The sequence below is a fragment of the Amphibalanus amphitrite genome, unplaced genomic scaffold (genome assembly GCF_019059575.1).
Source record: "Amphibalanus amphitrite isolate SeventyFive unplaced genomic scaffold, NRLGWU_Aamphi_draft 000937F_arrow, whole genome shotgun sequence".
Classification (NCBI taxonomy): domain Eukaryota; kingdom Metazoa; phylum Arthropoda; class Thecostraca; order Balanomorpha; family Balanidae; genus Amphibalanus; species Amphibalanus amphitrite.
In genome coordinates this window covers 143,967-165,291 of record NW_024882431.1, presented here as the reverse complement: position 1 = coordinate 165,291, position 21,325 = coordinate 143,967, and the positions used below count along the sequence as shown (strand labels likewise).

The following is a 21,325-nucleotide window of genomic DNA, read 5'->3' as shown; positions in this document are numbered from 1 at the left end:
CGTGTTTTACACTCTACATTAGTCCATTATTCAGAAGCTATGAATTCATATCTTTACATGAAGTCATGATTTCCAGATGTTTTTTGTTGTTTAGTGAAGATGGTGAAGATTCTTACAACTTACAACAACACATTCTTATGATAACAAGATTCTTACCGGACAACACATTCTGACAACAGATAAAGCCGTTCGAAAGATGGATAGTAGGCAACATATCCTGAATTTGCCGTGCTGCATGGGAAGTAGTGTTGATGAAAAAGGGGTTTTTGGTTCAGATTATTGTGGGTGCAGAATACATTGTCTGCACCCACTGGATAAATATTGTGGGTGCAGCTGCACCCTTGCACCCATGGTTCCTACGCTTATGGATAAAGGACAAGTCACCTCTGCAGTTGTTCTTCTTTTTGTTGATTTTCGAATTCCAATAGATATCGAAGCAAGCTGACCTCAGACTTTTATCTTTTTACATAAATAGCAATGAAAGCTGGCAAATGTTCCGTCCTTCCTTGGCTACAGGCATCATAGCATACCAACCGTATGTCAGTATGAGTCATCAAATGGTATTTCACATCGGAGTCTTTTACTGACGGCCACGCTTCCCATCGGTTTCGCGCCTCCAACGGACATACCAGTCGTGTTTTGCTTACTTTTTGTTTTTCTTTCCTCTTTGATCCACTTCATTTCACCAAAGAAAACTAAAAAATCCGATGACAGCCGCAGATAAGCTCTCTTGCGAACAGGATTTGAGAGTGTGACATTCCTAACTAAGCGGATAACCGGGTCAGATTTGGTCGCGGCATTCCGGTCATTCAGACAACCATTCCCAGAATAGCCCTTCAGGCCTCCTCCTTGTGAATCAGCGATCACCAAATACAAAAACAACGCCGATGTCCGGCGCCCTGACATGATCTGACTCTTTGATCGGAATCTGGGCGACTGGGTCACTGACCCCAGCGGCTCTATTTCCTCTCTCCACGGGGGTGTTTCTCTCCACCTTCCCGCGTGGGTGGTCCCGTGTCGCCGCCGCGGCCACCTCTGCTGAGAAGAATCCTCCCCAACCGCTCAAACACGGCTGGAAACTCGGCCGGCGGGCCGCGCGGTGACGTCACTGGATGACGTCACAGCAGGTGTCGGACCCGCCCCCCGGCTGACCGGCGCGGCTCCTGTCGCCCGGTGGGTGCCGGGCTTAGTCGGCGAGCGGCCGGGCGGGACGAGGGAGGTGTGAGGAGAGACCGTGGGTCTAGTGAGAAACGTGGTGTGAGTCGAGTGTGAGACGAATTCTCACAGAGGTGGTGTGAGAAGTGTGAATCAGTGCCTTAGAAGAAAGAGACCCGAGTGGGCTTGTTGACGAGCATAAGCACCGGCGAAAGTATATAAGTGGATTTTTCATGACACACCATAAAATTGGAAGTCGATATTTAAGTTTCCGCGAAGTGACTTCTAGTTGTAACTTGTGACTTGTGGAACCTGAGGTGGCCTGCCCTGACCTCCGTTGACCCTCGGTGACCTCTGGCGACGATTTGTGACCTGCGGTGATCTTTAGCGACTCCGGAGTACACCGGTGATTTGCAGGGATTCTTGCTACTCTCGTGACCTACGGTGACCTGAAGTGACCTCTGGTGACCTGTGGTGACCTCCGGTGACCTCCGTTGACCTCCGGCGATGTCCCAGAGTGTTGACCTCTGTGACCCGCGTCTGCGCCACCACGCGGCCTACTCGCTGTACCGGGACCTGTTGGGGGCCTACCAGGGTCGCGGCGCGGCCCTCGTGGAGAATGCGCCGCCCGGTAAAATGGTGACGACCGACAGCGGGGTCACCGCGCACATACTCAGCATCATGTGAGTGCCGGGATAAACATACTGTCAATTGTCAGGAGTGGTTAGTCAAGCGAATCAAACCAAGGATATCGGTTAGGGAATGCAACTCAATTATCTAACTGATACTGAATCTTTCAAAGATGTTCAGTTTGCGATAAAAATAAAAACATCTTTTCGGCTAGTCCTTCGAATATCTTTCCAACAGTATAAGACATGCTAGCGTGCGTTATTTGGGCAATGATTTGATAGCCTGTAGCATAGCTAACATGAAACCGTCAGCATTGATTCATGTTATCTATGCTTTCAGGTTTCAATTTTCTTTCGCAAACATACTTATCGCTACACCATATTAGCGACTGACACAACGTTTCATGTATCGGTACCTGTCTTTATACTTGGTGGGTGGTTTTATACGAATACTGCATGGGGGAGCGGGCAATAGCAAAAAATATTGCCCGATGTGACGTCACTGTCGCCCGAGGGTGAAGACCGAAACAAGTGCTATTGCCCGAGGCGAAGCCGAGGGCAATAGCACTTGTGGAGGTCTTCACCCGAGGGCGACAGTGACGTTACAGAGGGCAATATTTTTGCTATTGCCCGCTCCCGCATGCAGTATTCGTTTTATTACATGGCCAACTCTCGGAATCTTTACTTAGTACTCATTCATCCCGTAATAAAAAATATCCAAACACAAACATCATGGTACAATTGAATGTATTGGATATACAATCATAGCCACGTCACATGTCTACGGCACACACTTAGTTGCTTTACACGTTAAAGTTGAAGATGCAGCCTGTGAAGAGCTGGCCGCCGCCGGTCTGAGGCTCCACTGTTTCACGCCGTACTTGAGGAGACTCTTCGATTTGTAGCGTTCATCGTCCTTGCGTTTTACAGTAATGAAGAACTCCTTCACAGCGTTGTCCAGGACATCGTTGCTGTGCATGCAGCTTTCAACAGATATGCCTTTTACTTGCAAGAACTCAATGAAGACGTCTTCTGCTGATTTAATCACCTTTTTAGTGCCCTGAGCCCTGCGCGATGAAAATAGCTCATCCAATTCATGCGGCTCCAACAAGTTAAATCGGGGTATTTGAACGGACATGTTCAAATGACGGCCCAGTTCTTGATGACTTGACTAGCCAACCACGAAATCAAACTGAACAGTCTGAGAAAACGACGATAAAATTACGACATTTGAATTTTTGTTCAAACACCACTGCGCGAGCAACTTACTATTGACCGTTGACATGGCAACCGCTTCTCACCTTTAGAAAGGTCAGTAACCTGACACTGAAAGGTCAGTAACCTGATGCCGGGCAATAGTAAAAAATATCTCATGCCAAATTAACACAGGAGCCATGTAATAATATTATATATTACACCGCGAGTAGGTAGAACAAATATTTTAAACTTCGAGCCGATAGGCGAGACGTTTAAATGATTTTTCTACCTACGAGCGGTTTAATAATTTTATCCCGTACCGCTGATCCCTTTCGGGCGCTTAAAGGTAAAAAGTGCATTTTATTTCAAAATACGACACATTTCAGCAGAGCCAGAGACAAAGAGAAGCAGAGACAGATAAGCTTTGAAAAACGGTCCAGACAAAATGTGATCGATCTGGAATTGATCGGTTCATTGAAGCTCAAGTCGCAAATACAAATAAAAAGAAAAAGAAAATGATGTTTCATTACGTTTCCCTGCGCATACTGGTGAAAATAACGAGACAGTCAAATGGAAGAAATGTCTACTAAAGGCACCATAAAGAGTCCCAGGTATGATCCTCAAATGCGGGGAACCACATGTGACAGGGATCTGACTGGACCATCTGGCAGACACGGTGAACAGTGACTGTCTGGAGCTGTGCACAGTCGTAATGCCACTGACATCACCGTACCTACATATATCTGCCACGATAAGCTCCAGGTGTGTGCGTGCCGATCCCTCCTGCATGGAGCACATGTCTCCGTCATAAGCTGCTGAGCCTGACCGGAAGACAGACTCTCCTATCAGAGGACCATCCCCTGATGACACCTCAGACTGGTCCAAGCCAGGCTGTGACGTTGTCATATCTGCTCAGATCTGATCTGGGACGACGGGTTGATATCCGCACTGCCAGACACGGGGGATTATTTCATTAGAGGTGGAAACATTCACTGGGCTGGGTGTCGTTAACGCAGACTGCAGGGGCGGCAACAGGCTAGGAAACAAGCATTGTTACTATGGCTAGCCATATGCTTCCACCCTTGATTTGTCTATATTCAACATGTTTTATAGGTAGCGCCTCAACTCTCAAGCCAGACATATCTTGCGGAGAACAGGCATTGAACGTCACAAAAAAATAAAGAAAGTTATGCTTTTCAGTAGACAGCAACATAGGCGTAGGAACGTTTTCGAAAGTGGGGGGGCCAGGGTCCCAGAGGTCCAAAACCTAACCTACCCCCAAAGTCCGATTTCTCCTCGGATTTCGGCCACTTTGTTTTCGCAAACATGCTCAGAGGTTTAAAAAAATCGAGACAAAAAAAAAGAAAAAAATTGGTTGAAATTTCAGGGAGTCTCCCGTCCATAAACTCAAACTGATGGACGCGTTCCCCTGTCCTCCGCAGCCGTTGGCACCCATGCAAATTCCAGAGGCATCCAGCAACTTTTTCATTACGAGCAAGCGTGAAACGTGCAAAGCGAGTCTTTTCAATATACCTATAAAAATCAGCATGAACGGCCCAGCTAGGCTCAGCCAGGCCTATAACGTTTTTAAGAGGTTTTATATCAGCGACCACTGCAACTGGGCTGATTGACTATCACTTATCAGAGGCCGGTGTGGGACTTTTAGACGGTCTGGGCCTTCAGAGGCCAGTTTAACCCTCCACGGCCCGGTCCTATAGGTTTTCTACATACGCGCTGGCCGAGGGGGCGGGGGGCGGGTACGACCCCCCTCGCCGTTTCGCCCCAGGTGGAGCTAGCGCGTCGCGGTAAAACGAGCGTGTGCGCCGTTACGAGACGCAGAGATCGATACCCGATTTTATGGTCCTAGGTCAACCGGTGACCTCTGACACCGTTCCGTGCTTCTATCCTCAGGATACTGAAATCCTTCTCCTCCACACCGCAACCCCCTCCAGGCTGGACAGGCAACTTTATCTCATGCGGGCTGCTCCCTTGGAGCGGCACCGCTGCTCCCGAGGGAGCGCACCCTGTAGCCGGGTGCAGTGAGTGCCTTGGGGCTGGGTGGCCTGTCCTCTGGACGGGCTCAGCCCCGGCGACTCACTAGGGTGCCTGCCCAGACCAATGTCTCCCCCTATATCCTATCATCCTTCCGGCTCTGAAATGGTCTCATTGGACCGAAAGGGCCTAACCCAACAAAACAAACAAAAACCGGTGACCTCTGAGGTCAGGTCAAGTGCCTCAAGGCACGGTTCCGTTTTTGGTGAATAACTTCGCAAAAAATGGCCGCAGAGCCGCGATTTTGCCAGCATCGTGTTCGCCTCTCTCAGGCGCGTCGAATGATATACTTTTTGTTTGGGTGAGGTAAACTTAGGGTGTTGACCTCGGGTCACGGTCAGGTCGGCGTCCCCAGGTCACGAAATTGGTCGAAGGAGGTCATGTCGCATATCATTCGATTCGGCAGGTCTTCTTGAGTCCATAGGTGGCTTTCCCGACTCGCTAGCTCAATTTGATCGGTACCTAGTTATTGACGAAAAACTAATAAGACCCTTATAACTTCATAAATGACGTCGCGCAAGGTCAACATTGCAAAAGTGACGCATCGAACCTTGCAAGGAGTGCATGAAATCACGATTCGGTGTGCTTGAGATAGTTGGAGATCGATCGTTCCCGGCGCCAGGAAAAGTTTTCAGTTTATCCCCATTGACTTATACCTAATGGTGAGGTCACGAAAATGACCTGACCTCATATGAACTTTAGGAAAAATCCGAGATATAGTTACATTATACAAGTTGAGAGACTCCTATTGGATACTAGGTCCTCCAAGGTTCATTTCCCTGTGAAATCTCCTCTGGCAGTGAGGGCGTTGCGAAGTTGCGACATCTGAAGACCGTGCAGAGGTTCACTTATGGACCACATGGGTCAGTGACCTGATCTGACCCGAAAATGCGGTTGGTGTCAAAAGATCCCGTTTGATTCAAAGGTCAGGTATGCCAAGCTTCAGCTCTCTATCGCCGGCGTGTTCGGAGCTATCGCGAAAAAAAAACTATGGAGGGGCGGCACCCGCCCCCCCCCCCGGCCGGCGAGGGTTAAGGCCCTCAGAGACCAGTACAGGGCCTGCAAAGGGCAAGATGAGACCTTAAGATGCCGACTTGGGCCATCAGAGGCTAATGTGGGTCCTTACAGGTCAGCATGGGCCCTTAGAGGTCAGTGTGGGGCCCTAAAAGACCGGCATGGGCCGGCGTTGGACCCCTAGGCCAAGGTGGACCCTCAGAGGCCGATGCGGACCCTTAGAGGCCGGCATCGGGTCTTCAGAATTCAGTGCGGGGCCCTCAAAGGCACCTAAAGGCACCTATATAGTCTTGGGACCCCAGAGACAGAAATGAGGCCACCAGAGGCCGGTGTGAGGCCCTCAGACGCCGGCTGGGCCCTTGAGGCCGGTTTAGGGGCCCTCAAATGAGGTCAATGTGGGTTCTCAGCGGTCAATGTGGGCGCTTGACCGCCACTGAAGGGCCCTCCGAGATCAGTGTAGGACCCTCAAAGACTGGTTTGGGAGCTGTTAATAGCTAGCGTGGGATTCTCGAGCCTCTTGACAATCGAATAAGGGCCAGAGCCCCATACGCCCATGGGGGCCCATTGGTTGTTTGGGGGGGCCAAATGATATGATGGCCCCCTGATTAGCCTTTGGAGGGGGAAGGGCATGGCCCTGATCCCCCTCTGCGACCGCCACTGCACTGAAAGTGGAAGGGGGAGGGGCAGAAACAGACATTGCTGGCCCCCAGCCTGTTTGAACCGAGGCTGAGGCACGGTCACCCTGGCCCCCAGCTTGTACGCCTTTGACGAACTATGCCGACCCCAAGCAGATAAGGTCAAGCGTTGGTCGTTTGTATACGCATTCTCCTGCACCGTGCTAGTATTGTCTTAGTATTGCCTATACCTTTTTAGTGCTCGCTGTCCCGCGCCTCGTATTCAACAAAATGCTGTCACCAGGACTCACAGTCTTGTCTCTGATATGGTTTCCTTCATTGAGTGAAGGAAATTGCGGTCAATAACGCTGTAGAAGCAAAAAGGAATCCTCATTAAAGGGCAAGCTGAATAGTTGTCAAGTTACCGGGTGGTAGGTTAGGTACAGACAGACACTTAAGTCAGCAAAAAGTGGGGGGGGCCAGTTAACACTGCTGGCCCCCCCACCTCCGAAAGTGGGGGGGCCATGGCCCCCCCGGCCCCCCCTGTTCCTACGCCTATGGACAGCAAATTAAAGTCATTTTGTAGAAATTTTGTTTATGGGCTCGAGAGTCCTTGCTAGTCATTCATTGTTAGACATAGTCAGTAGTCCATAAGTGTATGATGCTGCATTTCGTTCAAGGCCCTATATACCCATCTGTTACTGTCACTGTCACTTCTCCCCTCCTTTGATCCGCCCCTGATCCCAGTCTGTCTGGACGACAGTTTCACCTCAATGTTGATCCATATCGCTCGGCTCTAGCATGTGACAATTTTAACGAGCTACACTACCGCTAACGGACATTTCCAGACCGTATCGCCAGATCAGGACACGTTCACGGTATTTGCAGCGTTTAAGCCGGTTTATAACCCCAACCTTGAAATGGACGGCGGCGTCTGAATGTACGATAAGAAACCATGAAGAGGTTTGATGACTTGTGCTGCAGTGATGACGTCATTGGTTGCTAGGCAGCGGGTGAGGGTGGATGATATGTGAAGGCGGGGAAACATTAGGTAATGAATAAACATACGGCGTAGTTTCCCGTGTGTACAGTTTATTGGTGTGGGATATGGTGGGGTATCATGCAAGGGATGATGGCAGAGTTTGAGGTTTGAGATGGCCGGCGCTCCAGCATGGGATCGGAGGCTGATGTCCTCTATTTCTTCTGCTGCTGTACATTATGTGATAGGTATGGAGTGCAGGGAATTTCTCTGTACCTATGTTTCTTTTTTAGACAAAATAAAAAGAGATAATGAAGTAAAGAAACAGAAAGAGAGAATCAAAGAAAAGTTGTGAGGAGAGACAGGAATCGGGTAGAAGAGAAAAAGAGTCCATCATAATCACGTAGTAATTGCTTTCATATTTCTGTTCGTAGAATTAGAAACCAAAGCGATGCGCCATCAACAAATTACCCAGATGTAACCCTACCGACCTCCGTTTCTAGATATGTATACCTTTTTATCCCATTGCAATGGTAAAATAGGTGATATGCTTCTTCACGTCGGCACGGCCTTCAAACCGTGATTTCGTGCGTCATTTGCACGTCACATCAGGCTGCAAATATCAGCGAATCGGAGCGAACTCTTGCCACGACCATGATTGTGTGTTTGTAACCACTGCACTCGGTGCCGGGTGAGCTGACAATGGCCAATTCTGCTGTTCCTGCCCCGGGCCGCGCCCTCATTCACAGAGGAGCCAGGGTCAAACGACAATGGGATAGCCACAGCTTGTCACACACTAGCTACGAAATGATGTTATATGTAAGTAACGAACATTGTGAAAATTACCCCATCGAGGAATCAACATTTATATTTATTTTTTTCATGCAAGCTGTTCGATGCTTTTAACCCGCGCCCCACTGGGGTCTACGTATAACACGCCCTACTGGGGGGGGGGGGGGCTCTCCATAGCCCCCCTCCTAACTCCGAAACTACTGGGCCGATCGTCAAAATTCAAACGGCGTCTGATAGCCCCAGAAAAACTATCGAGCGAAACCTTATTTCATTGAACTCGAGGTCACCGATGACGTCACAGATCAGGTCAAAGTAAAAATTATAAGCATTTTGGCTTGTTCACATTTTGGGCTCTGGTCACCGTCTTACAAGTCAGATCAGGCTCATTTTTGGTTTCCACACTCGTGAGCACATGTTCTAGCTACCTTGAGGGTACCAATCTTGTACTTTGATTTTCAGGTCAGGGTCAGGTCATAACAGGCCACGAAACTATTTATCATGCGTCGGTCACGTGACACATGTTTTATGGTCCATTTAGGCCATATGTTTCGAATTTCATGTCGTCTGTGTCATTCGAGGTCATTTTGAGTCGAATTTAGCTTAGGTCAGGTCACTTTCAGGCCAAAAAGGTCAAATTTTGAAGCTTAAGTTTTTCAACATAAAAGGTGTCTATTGGATGCAGTTTGAGCTCAGGAACACGATGATGCTATTTATATTGCTGTACGTTGTCAAATACGTACTAAAAAATGATTTGAAAAATTAATAATTGTGAATTTTTTGCCATTATGCGTATAACTTGGCCATTTTTGAAGATATTTAGCTAAAACTTGCTAGAGTTAGTTATGAGCATGCGTTCTGTCACATATATTCCGTTTTTTCTCAATAAGTCAAAAACGTTTTGAAAAACATAAATTTTGAATATTATTATAACTTTTTTGGAAATTTTCAAAATTTTGAAAATCCGAGATAGCAGTTTGATGGCGCAGTCAATTTTGAGTCCTTTCATGCAAATAAGTTGGATCTAGCTTAAAAACTGAGCTCTTGGGAGCGATTGCCGTGGTTCAATGTTTTGCGTCGAAATCGGCCGAACATGACGTCACTCTGTCGTCATTTTCGGCCGACCTATGGTAGCTACGACGTTCAAATTTTGACACAAGGTGTCAAATTGATGCAGCCGAAGGTACTGAAAGTCTGGCGTCGATAAATTAAGTGGTTTGGAAGTTATTGCAGAAAAACGGGAGGGGGGCTATGAATAGCCCCCCTAGTGGGGCGCGGGTTAACCCGCGCCCTGCCTGGGGGGTTGGTGGTGTTTGAACACCCCCCTTGTGGTTTTTCGCGAATATCTCAAAAAAGTCATTTGTAAAAAGGTTGCCCTAGGCTGTGCCAAATTTGGCGGGCGGCTCTGCTTTTTACGCTATCTTCGAAAAACCTTACGGGGGGGGGGGGGGGTTGCATCGACCCCACCCCTGCCAGGGCGAGGGTTAAACACTGCCCTCGCCACCCCACTCCTTATTCAGTCAACGCCTGTCACTGCCGTGGGGAGCACAGATCAGTTTTTGCGATAATTCGTTTTCGACCATACTAAACAGAAAATTGAATTTTAGTCAGAATCATGAAATCCTGAGCATTAGAAACGTATTCCGGCACTTGCTTTTAGCCCGAAATGCTCGCAGTTACCCGTGCTGTATAGCTCCCATTGGCCCATGATGGGCGTTTTGCCCCACACCAAGGTTGGCGTTTTACCCCAACAGCACATACAAAACAAAGTTAACCAGAATCAAGCCTGTCACAATTGTGTTGCAAACCAATAGATGCTCAAAGCATAGCTTAAATCTTCAGGTTTGACATAGCGAAATGTCATTGGCTTTTCTAATCTCCATCAGACAAAGTTTTAGCAGTAAGAAAGCATGTCATTCCTAAAAAATATCAAATAGGTATACATACTAATATTTATCTTACGTCCAGAACACCTCACTTGTGGAACCAAAACCGGAGTACAAGCAGATTCCTGCGTGTTCTTGAAAATGGCTATCAAGGATTCTTTGAAAAGTCGAGTATTTGACAAATAAGAGGGGTGGGCGTTTTACCCGCCCTGGGCGCTTCGCCCCACTCTACCCTAACGTTTAATTGAAACGTTTCTTCTTCCAAATCTGTATTGAGCTAATATCGTCGAGATAAACACTTTTTTTATTTTGTAGTCACACATCGGTGAAAATACAGTGAAAGTTTGTGTTTGTTTGCGGTTGCTAGTGAAGGATCATCATTCGTCGTATTTTGTTATTTTTTCATGTCTGCTGCAAATAGGGGTTTCAGTTGTACCGATCCATTGCTGTAATATTGATAAGCGTCTCAAGGCACCTTCGTTTTGTCAGATCACTAACTACTCACCAACAGCCAGCTTATCGCATTTCCATCCCACAAGTAATCATATCATAGTATTAGTTCCCCAGCCGGTGCTAACACATTTTGCCAAACACCCTAAAGCCTGAAACAGACTCTTTCCGCAGTCGCATGCGAGAGCCTATTCAAATACATGGAAGCACGCTCGCATCAATCGCACGCACCTCCCGCAAGCGATTGATGCGAGAAGAATTACAATGTATTTGAATAGGCTCTCGCAAGCGATTTCCTGAACGCAGAAAGAGTCTGTTTCAGCCTTAACCCTCGCCCGCACATGGGGGGGTGGTTGCCACCCCCCCAGGTAGTCTTTCTGCTCTGCACTCAACATTTTTAGAGCTAGAAGGCTGATTTTTCGTATAGCTGCTCCTCTATCCTTTCTTGATGTCCACTGAAAATTTCGAGTTTCTGTGATTTTTGGTTTCGGAGATATGACCTTGTTTTTTAGGTCATGTCATGACCCAAATGGCCAATTCTCAACATCTTGCGCTTGCCATGGGCCTTGTGAGCTTTTGACACCCTGATTTCGGCCTTTTTTGCCAGTCTTACCTCCCACCTATCATGGAACATGTTGTTCGACGATGTACAGGGGTCAAGGTCAGGGTCAAGGTCAACCTAGGTCATCTAAGATAATTGCGTTTTAGGCAAGCTGAATTTACTTTTTGTGAAGTTTTTTGACTGCATTTTTGGTAAAAGCTTCTCAGATCATGATTTCATGTAATATGGATCCAAAAACAATCGGTGCACACATCAGTATACACACAGACACACACAGACATACAAACACTTATAATTGACCTTGACCTAACTTGACCTGAAATGACCTCAGCAGCAAAATTCTGGTCGGGTAGTGTGACAAAGAGGTTCTAGCTGGCTTGGCACCAGAAAACAGCATCGTCATCGGTATTTGATAAGTAGCGCACTTGATATCCAACGGTGACCCAAAACAGCAATATTTTTTAGTTTGACCTGACCTGGAAGGTCAATGACTGACCTGAGAAGGTAAAACTGGGTATCATTGGATTCGTCTCTTCCCAAAGAATCTTTTTGGTCTTTACTGCTAAGCTCTATCTCCAACAGGAACGAAATGGCGCGGGGGGGTGGCAACCACCCCCCCATGTGCGTTCTAGGATGGGAAAATGGCATGTGCGGGCGAGGGTTAAAGGGAGATAATGAGCTTTCTTTTTTCTTAAATAAAAATTACTCGACATCTATACTATTTCTACTGTAGTTTCTATAAAATATGAAAATTTCCTAGCACATTTTCGTATGTGAAAAAGGTTTTTATTTTTGCAAAAAAGAAGCAGTACTTGCAGTACTTGTAACACCCACCGAAATGCGTTGTCCTTCTCTATAAAAAAGTCGCAGTATATGGCGCTTTTGTTTCAAACAGCGACGCTTGGGTTTTTGTTTATGTTATCGCCTTGTCGTTGCTTGGTTGTAAGGATTCTAATTTGAATTAGAGTTAATTCGGTTTAGAATTAATTAGATTCTAATTCGGGGGTACATAGTGCCTACTCTTCTTTGTTTCCAACATTATTTTGCGCCACAAATGAACGGCATGCGCCAGAAACGCAGCCAAATCTTGCGATTGCGACTACGAAATTCATTATTTTGGCCTCAGAGCCTGAAGCGAAAAATACAAGCATATTTATTTCAAAAAGACTTCAGGTTTGTCGAACGGTGTTATGAGAATTTTGATAACAGTACTGCATAAGTTTTTCAGTGATGCCGCAAAAGTGTTGTATCTATCTTCTTTTATTGTGCAGTCGGCGGGACCGATTCAAAATTGAGTCGTTGCTACTAAAATAGCAGCATATGGCGACAGATGATGAACAGGAAAAATAGTTGCGTAAATTTAGACATAAACCACCCCCAAACCATGAATATCTTTTGAAGGCACTATAGACGACCATTAACTAACTAGATGTGATGAAGATCAAATGTAATGAATACGCTCATTTTACAAAATTACATGCAAGTACCAAAAAGTGATGTAAGTACTTATTCAACGGTCATTTTCAGCGCTCCCCGCTAACGTGACTTCAAGTTGAGATATTTGCGGCAAGGTACCGAATTGAGCAAAATGGTTTTAATTTACATTATAACTTGTTGTGTTTTGTCAGAAAATGGTCCTAACTCAGATTTTGTGGAAAAAGGTCATAATCTCCCTTTAACTCCGCACCACTTACCCCCAGTTTCCCACCACTTACCCCCTAGTTCGCAAGTTCTTTAAACACCCCAGTCCCCACCACTAGTTCCCCCAGTTCACCGAACACTACCCCAGTTCCCCACCACTAGTTCCCCCAGTTCACCAAACACCCCAGTCCCCCCAGTTCACCACACATCCCAGTTCGGCCCACCCGGCTTCAGACGATCCGCAGTGACCGCTGTCCACTGTGACTGAATCTGCAGTACGGCTGACTTCATGTCCCCTGTGTTTCAGTCAGAGTCAGACGGGGCCGGACGGACCCGTGGGCGTGCCACCGCCGCCCCCGCCACCGCCCCCGCCCCCGCCAGCGGCCACCAATGGGGGAGCGCCGCCGCCGCCCCCGCCGCCGCCGCCCCCGCCGCCAGCCATGCCAGGGGGCGTGCTACAACCCCGGCGAATTCCCACAGAGGTAAGTGGCCGGACTGAGGGGGAGCAGTGGGGATTGGTGCCATATTCGTGCATTGTTTTGTATACCTTCGGTACTTAATCGAATCTGAAGTAAATACTGATTTAAAGTACCATTTCGAACATTGCATTTAGTCGAGAGCGAATCACTGCCTGCAATAGTTGTGCTTTTTTTTTGACCAGGCGCACTAAACTATGTCGTCTGTCGCTACCGACTGAAAAACGTATTGTCGGCAGTCTGACGGGTCCTGCTGGGCTTCTGACTGACCACACTGAGATTTTTCCGTAATGTATTCGGGCCAGCCGACTGTGAGCGAATGTGCCGTCCACTTGTCGGGATTGATGTGAGTCTACTATGTCACATCAATGGCCTACTGTCAGGCAGTAGGCCAAATAAAGTCATTCTGCATACCAACTACCGTTCTGATTCTCAGATCATTTACATTTTATAGTCGTTTTCCTAGCTCCCACCATGGTACGCTTTGTCACCTTGTCAGCTGCATTTCGTTCGACCTCGCAACTAACAGCTGATAGTTAACCCGCGCCCCGCTGGGCTATTCAGCCATACGCGCCCTGCTGGGGGGGGGGGGGGCAGATTCTCCCCCTGTCTAACTTCCGAACCGATGGTCGTAGAAAGACGGGGAAAACGGCAATCGAAAGCTCTCAACAAGGCGGATCTTAAGAGTCCAAATTTTTTTGCTTAAGTAGGTCAGAGGTCAGGTCAAGGTCAGGTCAAGGGTACAAAATGCAAATTTCTACAGTATCGGCCTTGTTGCCGAAGAATCGACTGAGACTGATTGCCCAAAACGTGTTCTTAGACTACCAAGACAATATTCGTTGCATACAATGTCATTCAAAGGTCAAGGTCAAGGTCAGGTCAGGTCAGGTCAGGTCACCAAAAGCAAATTATAGAAAAGGGCAGGTGCGACACATGTTTTATGGGTCATTTTACTCATAAAATTCAATAGGCACACTCAATAAGTGATATGGACCACCTCTGGATGAATTTCAGGTCGAGGTCAGGTCAAGGTCAGGTCAAGTAAGGTCAAATTTTGAAGTTGCTTGTTAAGGCCTAAAAAGGTGTCTATCTGATGCAGTTTTTCACGGCGAATCGAATGGTGCTATTTTTGTTTTCGTACGAGGTCTAGAACTTAAAAAAATCATTTTTTCAAAATTTTTGTGTGTCGTGACGTCATAAAATTTTTGAATAACTCCCACATTTTTTAACCGATTCTTCTAAACATTGGTATGTAGGTGCACATAGACCTCTTCTCTGACAGATATTCCGTTTTTTTTTTCGATACACTCAAAATTTTGGATTTTATAATTATTTTCCCAAAAAAAGTCAGTTTTTTGAAGAAAAAAATTGGGCCAAAATCCAAAATTTTCCAAAAACCGAGATAGCCATTTGATAGACAAAGTAGAATCACGTATAACCTTTTTTGTTACATCTTGATTCCTTTAAAAATGAAGATGTTAGCGGCGTTTGAAATTTTGCCGTTTTTGAGGCGAAAATGGCGAACATGACGTCACTAAAACGTCAATTTCTCAAAATTTTTCCGACGGATTTCGCTCAAATTTTCAGGAAACGTGTCAAATTGATGTATGATAAGGTACCGACAGTTTGACGTCGCTGGCGTAACGCGTTTAGAAGTTATTGGCGAAAAACGGGAGGGGGGGGGGCAGATTCTGCCCCCCCCCACCCAGCGGGGCGCGGGTTAAGAAGTAAAAAGGAGAGCTTTCGAAGAGAACTTCGAAAGGCCTTTTTGATTTTTCGTCGACGCCTCAATAGAAAAATGTAATATGCTCTAACATAACCCTAAAAAGAATAATGGCAGAGGCGGAAAATAGCTTTAGTAAAAATAAGTGGTTTAAGCGTATGTTTTCACCAGCGAAGCACAAACGTTCAAAAAATAAGATAAAAATAAACAGGCTCAAAACGGGCACTGTGCGCACACTACCGGGCGCAGTGCCTCAATCCCATGTCCGCCCCGCCCGCCTGTTCGTCGCCCGTCACAGACCCCCACTGACGATACAATAGCCCACCGGTCTAATGCAGCGCTCGCACACGCCAGGGGAGTACAGAACAGGGCGGCGTCCGTGCCGGTGCGTATTGCGTGCGTGCGAGAATATGCAGGGCGGGCCGCGCGTGCACTATCAGACTGACATGTGAACCATGATGGCTTGGTGATTGGGCGTCCGTTGTGCGCTACGATTTGGTACTACTTGTGGTTGTGTTAAAACCCGCGCCCCGTAGGGGGGGCCGAAACGGCCCCCCCTGTCCTTTTCGGTCAATATCTCCTAAACGGCTGGAGATATCGCCACCAAACTTTCAGGACCCCTCCGGGCATCAATTTTACACATTGTGACCAAAATTTTTTCCAGAGGCTATGATAGGTTGGCCACAAATGACGTCAGAGTGACGTCATGTTCTGTCATTTTCGACCGAAAAAAGACCTTCGCGAGAAGACCTGTCAGGGCTACAGCTTTGAAGATACAGAAAAATGATCAAGACATAAAAGGTGTAGAATTGACAGGGCTACAAAACTGCTATCTCGAATTTTTGAAATTTTTGAGTTTTGACCCCCAAAAATCAAAAAAGCATTTTTATGGATATATTCGCCAAAAAATCCAAAAAGTTTTTTGAATTTCGAAAAAAACCGGAATATATGTGATAGTGCCTACCGTCTTCTATCTACATACCAAATTTCAGATCGATACCTCGTTTTTCGGCCAAGTTATAGCGAAAAAACTGTTCAAAAATGATGACGTCAAATTTTCAAACTCAATTTTTGGCAATTCTAGAACTCGTAGAGCAAAACGAAGACCACCATTAGACTCCCCGTGACGAGCTGCATCGAATCGATACCCATTTTATGCAAAAATATCAACTTTTAAATTTGACCTAATTTGACCTGACCTTGACCTGACCTTCACAAAAACGTGACCTAGGCTGGCCCCAAAGGCTGCCTAACCCACATAATCGCATTTGTCATGTAAAATGGACCATAAAACATGTATCACACGACACATTCATATTGTGACCCCCGGTGACCTGACCTCGCTGTGACCTGACCTGGTATCAGTGACCTCAGATAGCAAGGTATGTGTTTGACGAACAATGTACCATCGATGGTTTTCAATAAATTACCAATTTACTCGCTTTCACAGCACATTTCTTGAATTGCCTGTGAACGGTGAAAATCTGACCTTTGACCTGACCTGTGACGTCATCGGTTTGACCTAGGTCAATGAAATTTGGTCACAAGGTAGTTCTCGGGTGGGGCTATCGAACGCCGTTTGAATTTTGAAAATCGGCCGGTAACTTTCCGAGATCTTAGGGGGGGGGGGCGAAACGGCCCCCCCCCCCTACGGGTGGTAGGGTCCGCCGGTAGCCCTACGGGGCGCGGGTTATTATAGGGTGACCGGTTTTGCAAAAAGTTTCGAAAAGTTTTGCTCCCCAGGTCTAATCTAACGTATTTAGGGGTGCTGATCACGAATCCGGCGGAAAAATATAAAATTCGAATTTTTTTGACCGCCCCGGCTCTTTGAATATTTCCGGTTTTCTCAATTTTTGCATGTTTTTGAATAATATGATGAATGTAATGAAAATTTATTAACAATGTATCGCTAAATGCATGTACCAGTCGATTCGGCATACAGCAGCGTCGAAATCGGCACGCCGCCTGCTTCACCGGCCTCGCAGGAAAGCATAAGGCGCGGAAGGTTTGCGTTAGTTACCCGATTCTCTCCATAGATGGCGCTGGCGTAGCCGCCCGCCGGCCGGTCGTTGCCGTGCCGTTCACAGCCCCGGCGGTCACGTGCGACCGTCGTGGTCGTTATGCTACGTCTATCAAAGCACGACAGAAATGTTCACTTCATTTTTATGTTACTTCAGACACATTTTAGACCTAATGTTGAATTGGATAAATGACTATCGTGAATTGGCGAAATAGTGGAGTGCGCTCGGGAGCCATTTACAATAGCGAGGAACGTAGGTGGATTGATCTGAGTAACATATGACACTGCGTTCACTGTTGATATGAAGTTTATTCACACTATGTAGTCGGGTGACATGAGAACAAAGTGACTAACATACCTTGTGTACGACAGGCGACACATGGATGAAGCTAATGCTACTTTTTCATTTTGTTTCGGTAGGCCCGTTTGTTCAGAGCGTAGCCGTCCTGTCGGTCTGCGCCTGTTACAGCTGTGACTGATTCGGTGGTCAGCTTTACAGCCCTTCCGATGGATTGGGTATGGCAGGGGACCCCCGTTTTAAGGGGAGTCTGTAGAAAGTCGCGCAACTCATCCTCGCTCATGTGCCGTACACAAGGGGGCTCAATGTCTCGGCCCTCGTCAACCGCTCGCTGCACGTTAACCAGTTCCATATAGTTGTTCGCTTAAACGTTAATTTCCGGCAGCCGGAAGTGCCGAATGGGCTGCTGCTGTGGCGGTGGGGGTGGCAGCTTTGGCGGCGGTCGTGGCGGCGGTGCCGGCGGCGGTGCCGGCGGCGGTGCCGGCGGCGGCGGTGGTGGTGGTGGTGGTGGTGGTGGTGGTGATGGCCGCCGCCGTTTCAGACGCCGCTGCTGCTGTTGTGGCGGTGGCGGCGGTGGCGGTGGTGGTGGTGGCGATGGCCGCCGCCTCTGTCGCCGCTGCTCCTGCTGTGGCGGGGGCATGGCATTAGGGCAGATGCAGTCCGCATAATCCAGAGCATTCGTCAAAAAAGGCAGCGACAGGAGCAGCCGCCGTTCCCGCCCCCGCCACAGCAGGAGCAGCGGCGACAGAGGCGGCGGCCATCGCCACCACCACCACCGCCGGCGCCGCCGGCGCCGCCGCCACAGCAGCAGCAGTGGCGTCTGAAACGGCGGCGGCCACCACCACCACCACCACCACCACCACCACCACCACCACCGCCGGCACCGCCGCCACGACCGCCGCCAAAGCTGCCACCCCCACCGCCACAGCAGCAGCCCATTCGGCACTTCCGGCTGCCGGAAATTAACGTTCAAGCGAACAACTATATGGAACTGGTTAACGTGCAGCGAGCGGTTGACGAGGGCCGAGACATTGAGCCCCCTTGTGTACGACACATGAGCGAGGATGGGTTGCGCGACTTTTTACAGACTCCCCTTAAAAAGGGGGTCCCCTGCCATACCCAATCCATCGAAAGGGCTGTAAAGCTGACCACCGAATCAGTCACAGCTGTAACAGGCGCAGACCGACAGGACGGCTACGCTCTGAACAAACGGGCCTACCGAAACAAAATGAAAAAGTAGCATTAGCTTCATCCATGTGTCGCCTGTCGTACACAAGGTATGTTAGTCACTTTGTTCTCATGTCACCCGACTACATAGTGTGAATAAACTTCATATCAACAGTGAACGCAGTGTCATATGTTACTCAGATCAATCCACCTACGTTCCTCGCTATTGTAAATGGCTCCCGAGCGCACTCCACTATTTCGCCAATTCACGATAGTCATTTATCCAATTCAACATTAGGTCTAAAATATGTCTGAAGTAACATAAAAATGAAGTGAACATTTCTGTCGTGCTTTGATAGACGTAGCATAACGACCACGACGGTCGCAAGTGACCGCCGGGGCTGTGAACGGCACGGCAACGACCGGCCGGCGGGCGGCTACGCCAGCGCCATCTATGGAGAGAATCGGGTAACTAACGCAAACCTTCCGCGCCTTATGCTTTCCTGCGAGGCCGGTGAAGCAGGCGGCGTGCCGATTTCGACGCCGCTGTATGCCGAATCGACTGGTACATGCATTTAGCGATACATTGTTAATAAATTTTCATTACATTCATCATATTATTCAAAAACATGCAAAAATTGAGAAAACCGGAAATATTCAAAGAGCCGGGGCGGTCAAAAAAAATTCGAATTTCATATTTTTTCCGCCGGATTCGTGATCAGCACCCCCAAATACGTTAGATTAGACCTGGGGAGCAAAACTTTTCGAAACTTTTTGCAAAACCGGTCACCCTATATGTGTTATACAACACCTAGATAACATTAGAAGACATGTTGGAAAAAGGCTGAGAAAAATAAAAGCATGAAGCACGGGCAAATAAAATGCGAAATCCGGCATTCGCAGGAAAACGTTAGGAGTCATTCAAAATTTATTTCTTCCGTTCTGCCAGCTTCGCCATTTTTAAAAGTTACAATGCTTGCTCTTTTTGATACGAATGCAGCATCAGCTATTTTTTGTACTGATAGCTGACGTTATGCCGACAACAGAAATATATTTTTTGTTCGCCGACGTTATGACAACAGAAAGGTCCAAGAGAGATCACAAACTCTAAAAGCCGGTGCAACCAACAATTTGCTTGAATTGGCTGAATGGTACTTTCAGGGCCTAATAAATGACCAACTCAAACGTAATCGGTTATTTCTTCGAGAGATGTGAGTGATGGCGCTAATCTGAGACCGATTATAGGCAGGGCGTGTCCGTTCAGAGACGTGGGAACAGCTGGCTCCCATAAATCAGAGAAATATAGCCAAATCTGTGTCTGCCCTTCTGTCCGTCTGCCAGCCTCGCAGTTTTGATCAGATCCTGCACTTCTGGAGACAAATCGCTGCACTTCTGGAGACAAATGGCTGCACTGAAATGGCATATATCTTGCTGATGGACGATACAGACGAATAATATTACTGAAAATAGCCTGTAGTTGCGACGGACTTATCTAATCAAGCTTTTAAGGCACGACCATTTTTTTGTTTGAGTTGCATGTGCAGTGGTGAAGGCAGCCCTGCCCTGGAGACCGATAAGGTAGTTGCATCCTACTTTTGAGTAAATGTTGTTAAAAGTGCAAAAGGGCGATGTTCTAGGTTATTGGGACATATTTGATTTGATTGGGTGTTTGAACATATCTTGACCATGCGGAAACACAGCAGCCGTAGCATGCCGTTCACAACATGACTAGACACCACGCCTTTTACGGGCCGCTGTTTCTGGGTGACTGATTGTCTTCCGCTGGTCCTTGGCTTCCGAGTTCATTTGTTTTGAGAGCACTAACAGCTCGGACCATTTGTGGAGCTCCACGGGACCTGTGACGCCTATCGGACTGGGAATTTAGATTGTGCTGCCATATTTGTGCGCAGCTGTTACCTTGGTCGTTTCTTGTTCAGTTTTATCGGGCGACCATCGGGAGTGGTTTTGGAAGACGGACTTCTCGAATCTACGTTACCTGATTAAATCAATTGTCTAATTTTATTTTAATAGCATTATGTGATTCAAAGCTAAGCAGTGATTTTCCATATCATCAGCTGACATCAGCTTCAGATTCAGATTCATTGTGTTTACGTTAAATCCGCTATTGCGGCTTTTCATCAACGCAACGTCAAACGTTAAAAGGTTGACATAGCAAAATAAATACACATAACGCAAGCACAAGAACACACATGTATTCAAGCCCACCACTCGGCTTGAATTGCTGGTCACCTGACCTGCCTCTCGCTCTCGCTCTCGCTCTCGCTCTCTCGCTCTCCTCTCCCTCTCCTCTCCCTCTCTCTCTCTCTCTCTCTCTCTCTCTCTCTCTCTCTCTCTCTCTCTCTCTCTCTCTCTCTCTCTCTCTCTCTATATATATATCAGCCGTCATCTGACCTCCCCCTCCCTCCCTCCCCAGCTCGGCCCCCGCGCTCCGGTACAGAGGGCGCCCGGTGAGCCGCCGGCCGTGATCCAGACCGCGATGGCCACCAAGGACAAGAAGCCGTTCACCTACCTGCCCGGCGGCATCGACCTCTCAGAGATCAAGAGCCCCCGCATGCAGAAGCGTATCATGATGAATGCCAGGAGTGACGGCGTCCAGGGCCCGGCGGTGGCGCAGTCGGCGGCGCCGGCCGCGGCGGCTGAGACGGCGCCCCA

At 47.7% G+C, this 21,325-nt stretch overlaps 1 protein-coding gene across 1 annotated transcript; it reads left to right on the top strand.

The window, feature by feature from the left end:
• The first annotated feature begins 1,221 nt into the window (after positions 1-1,221).
• On the top strand, positions 1,222-21,313 carry LOC122368297 (protein enabled homolog). Its single transcript, XM_043342105.1, has 4 exons — positions 1,222-1,838; positions 13,276-13,450; positions 21,087-21,255; positions 21,288-21,313. Exons 1-4 carry the CDS (start codon positions 1,663-1,665, stop codon positions 21,311-21,313), a joined length of 546 nt encoding a protein of 181 aa, XP_043198040.1. The 5' UTR covers positions 1,222-1,662.
• Positions 21,314-21,325: the final 12 nt, after the last annotated feature.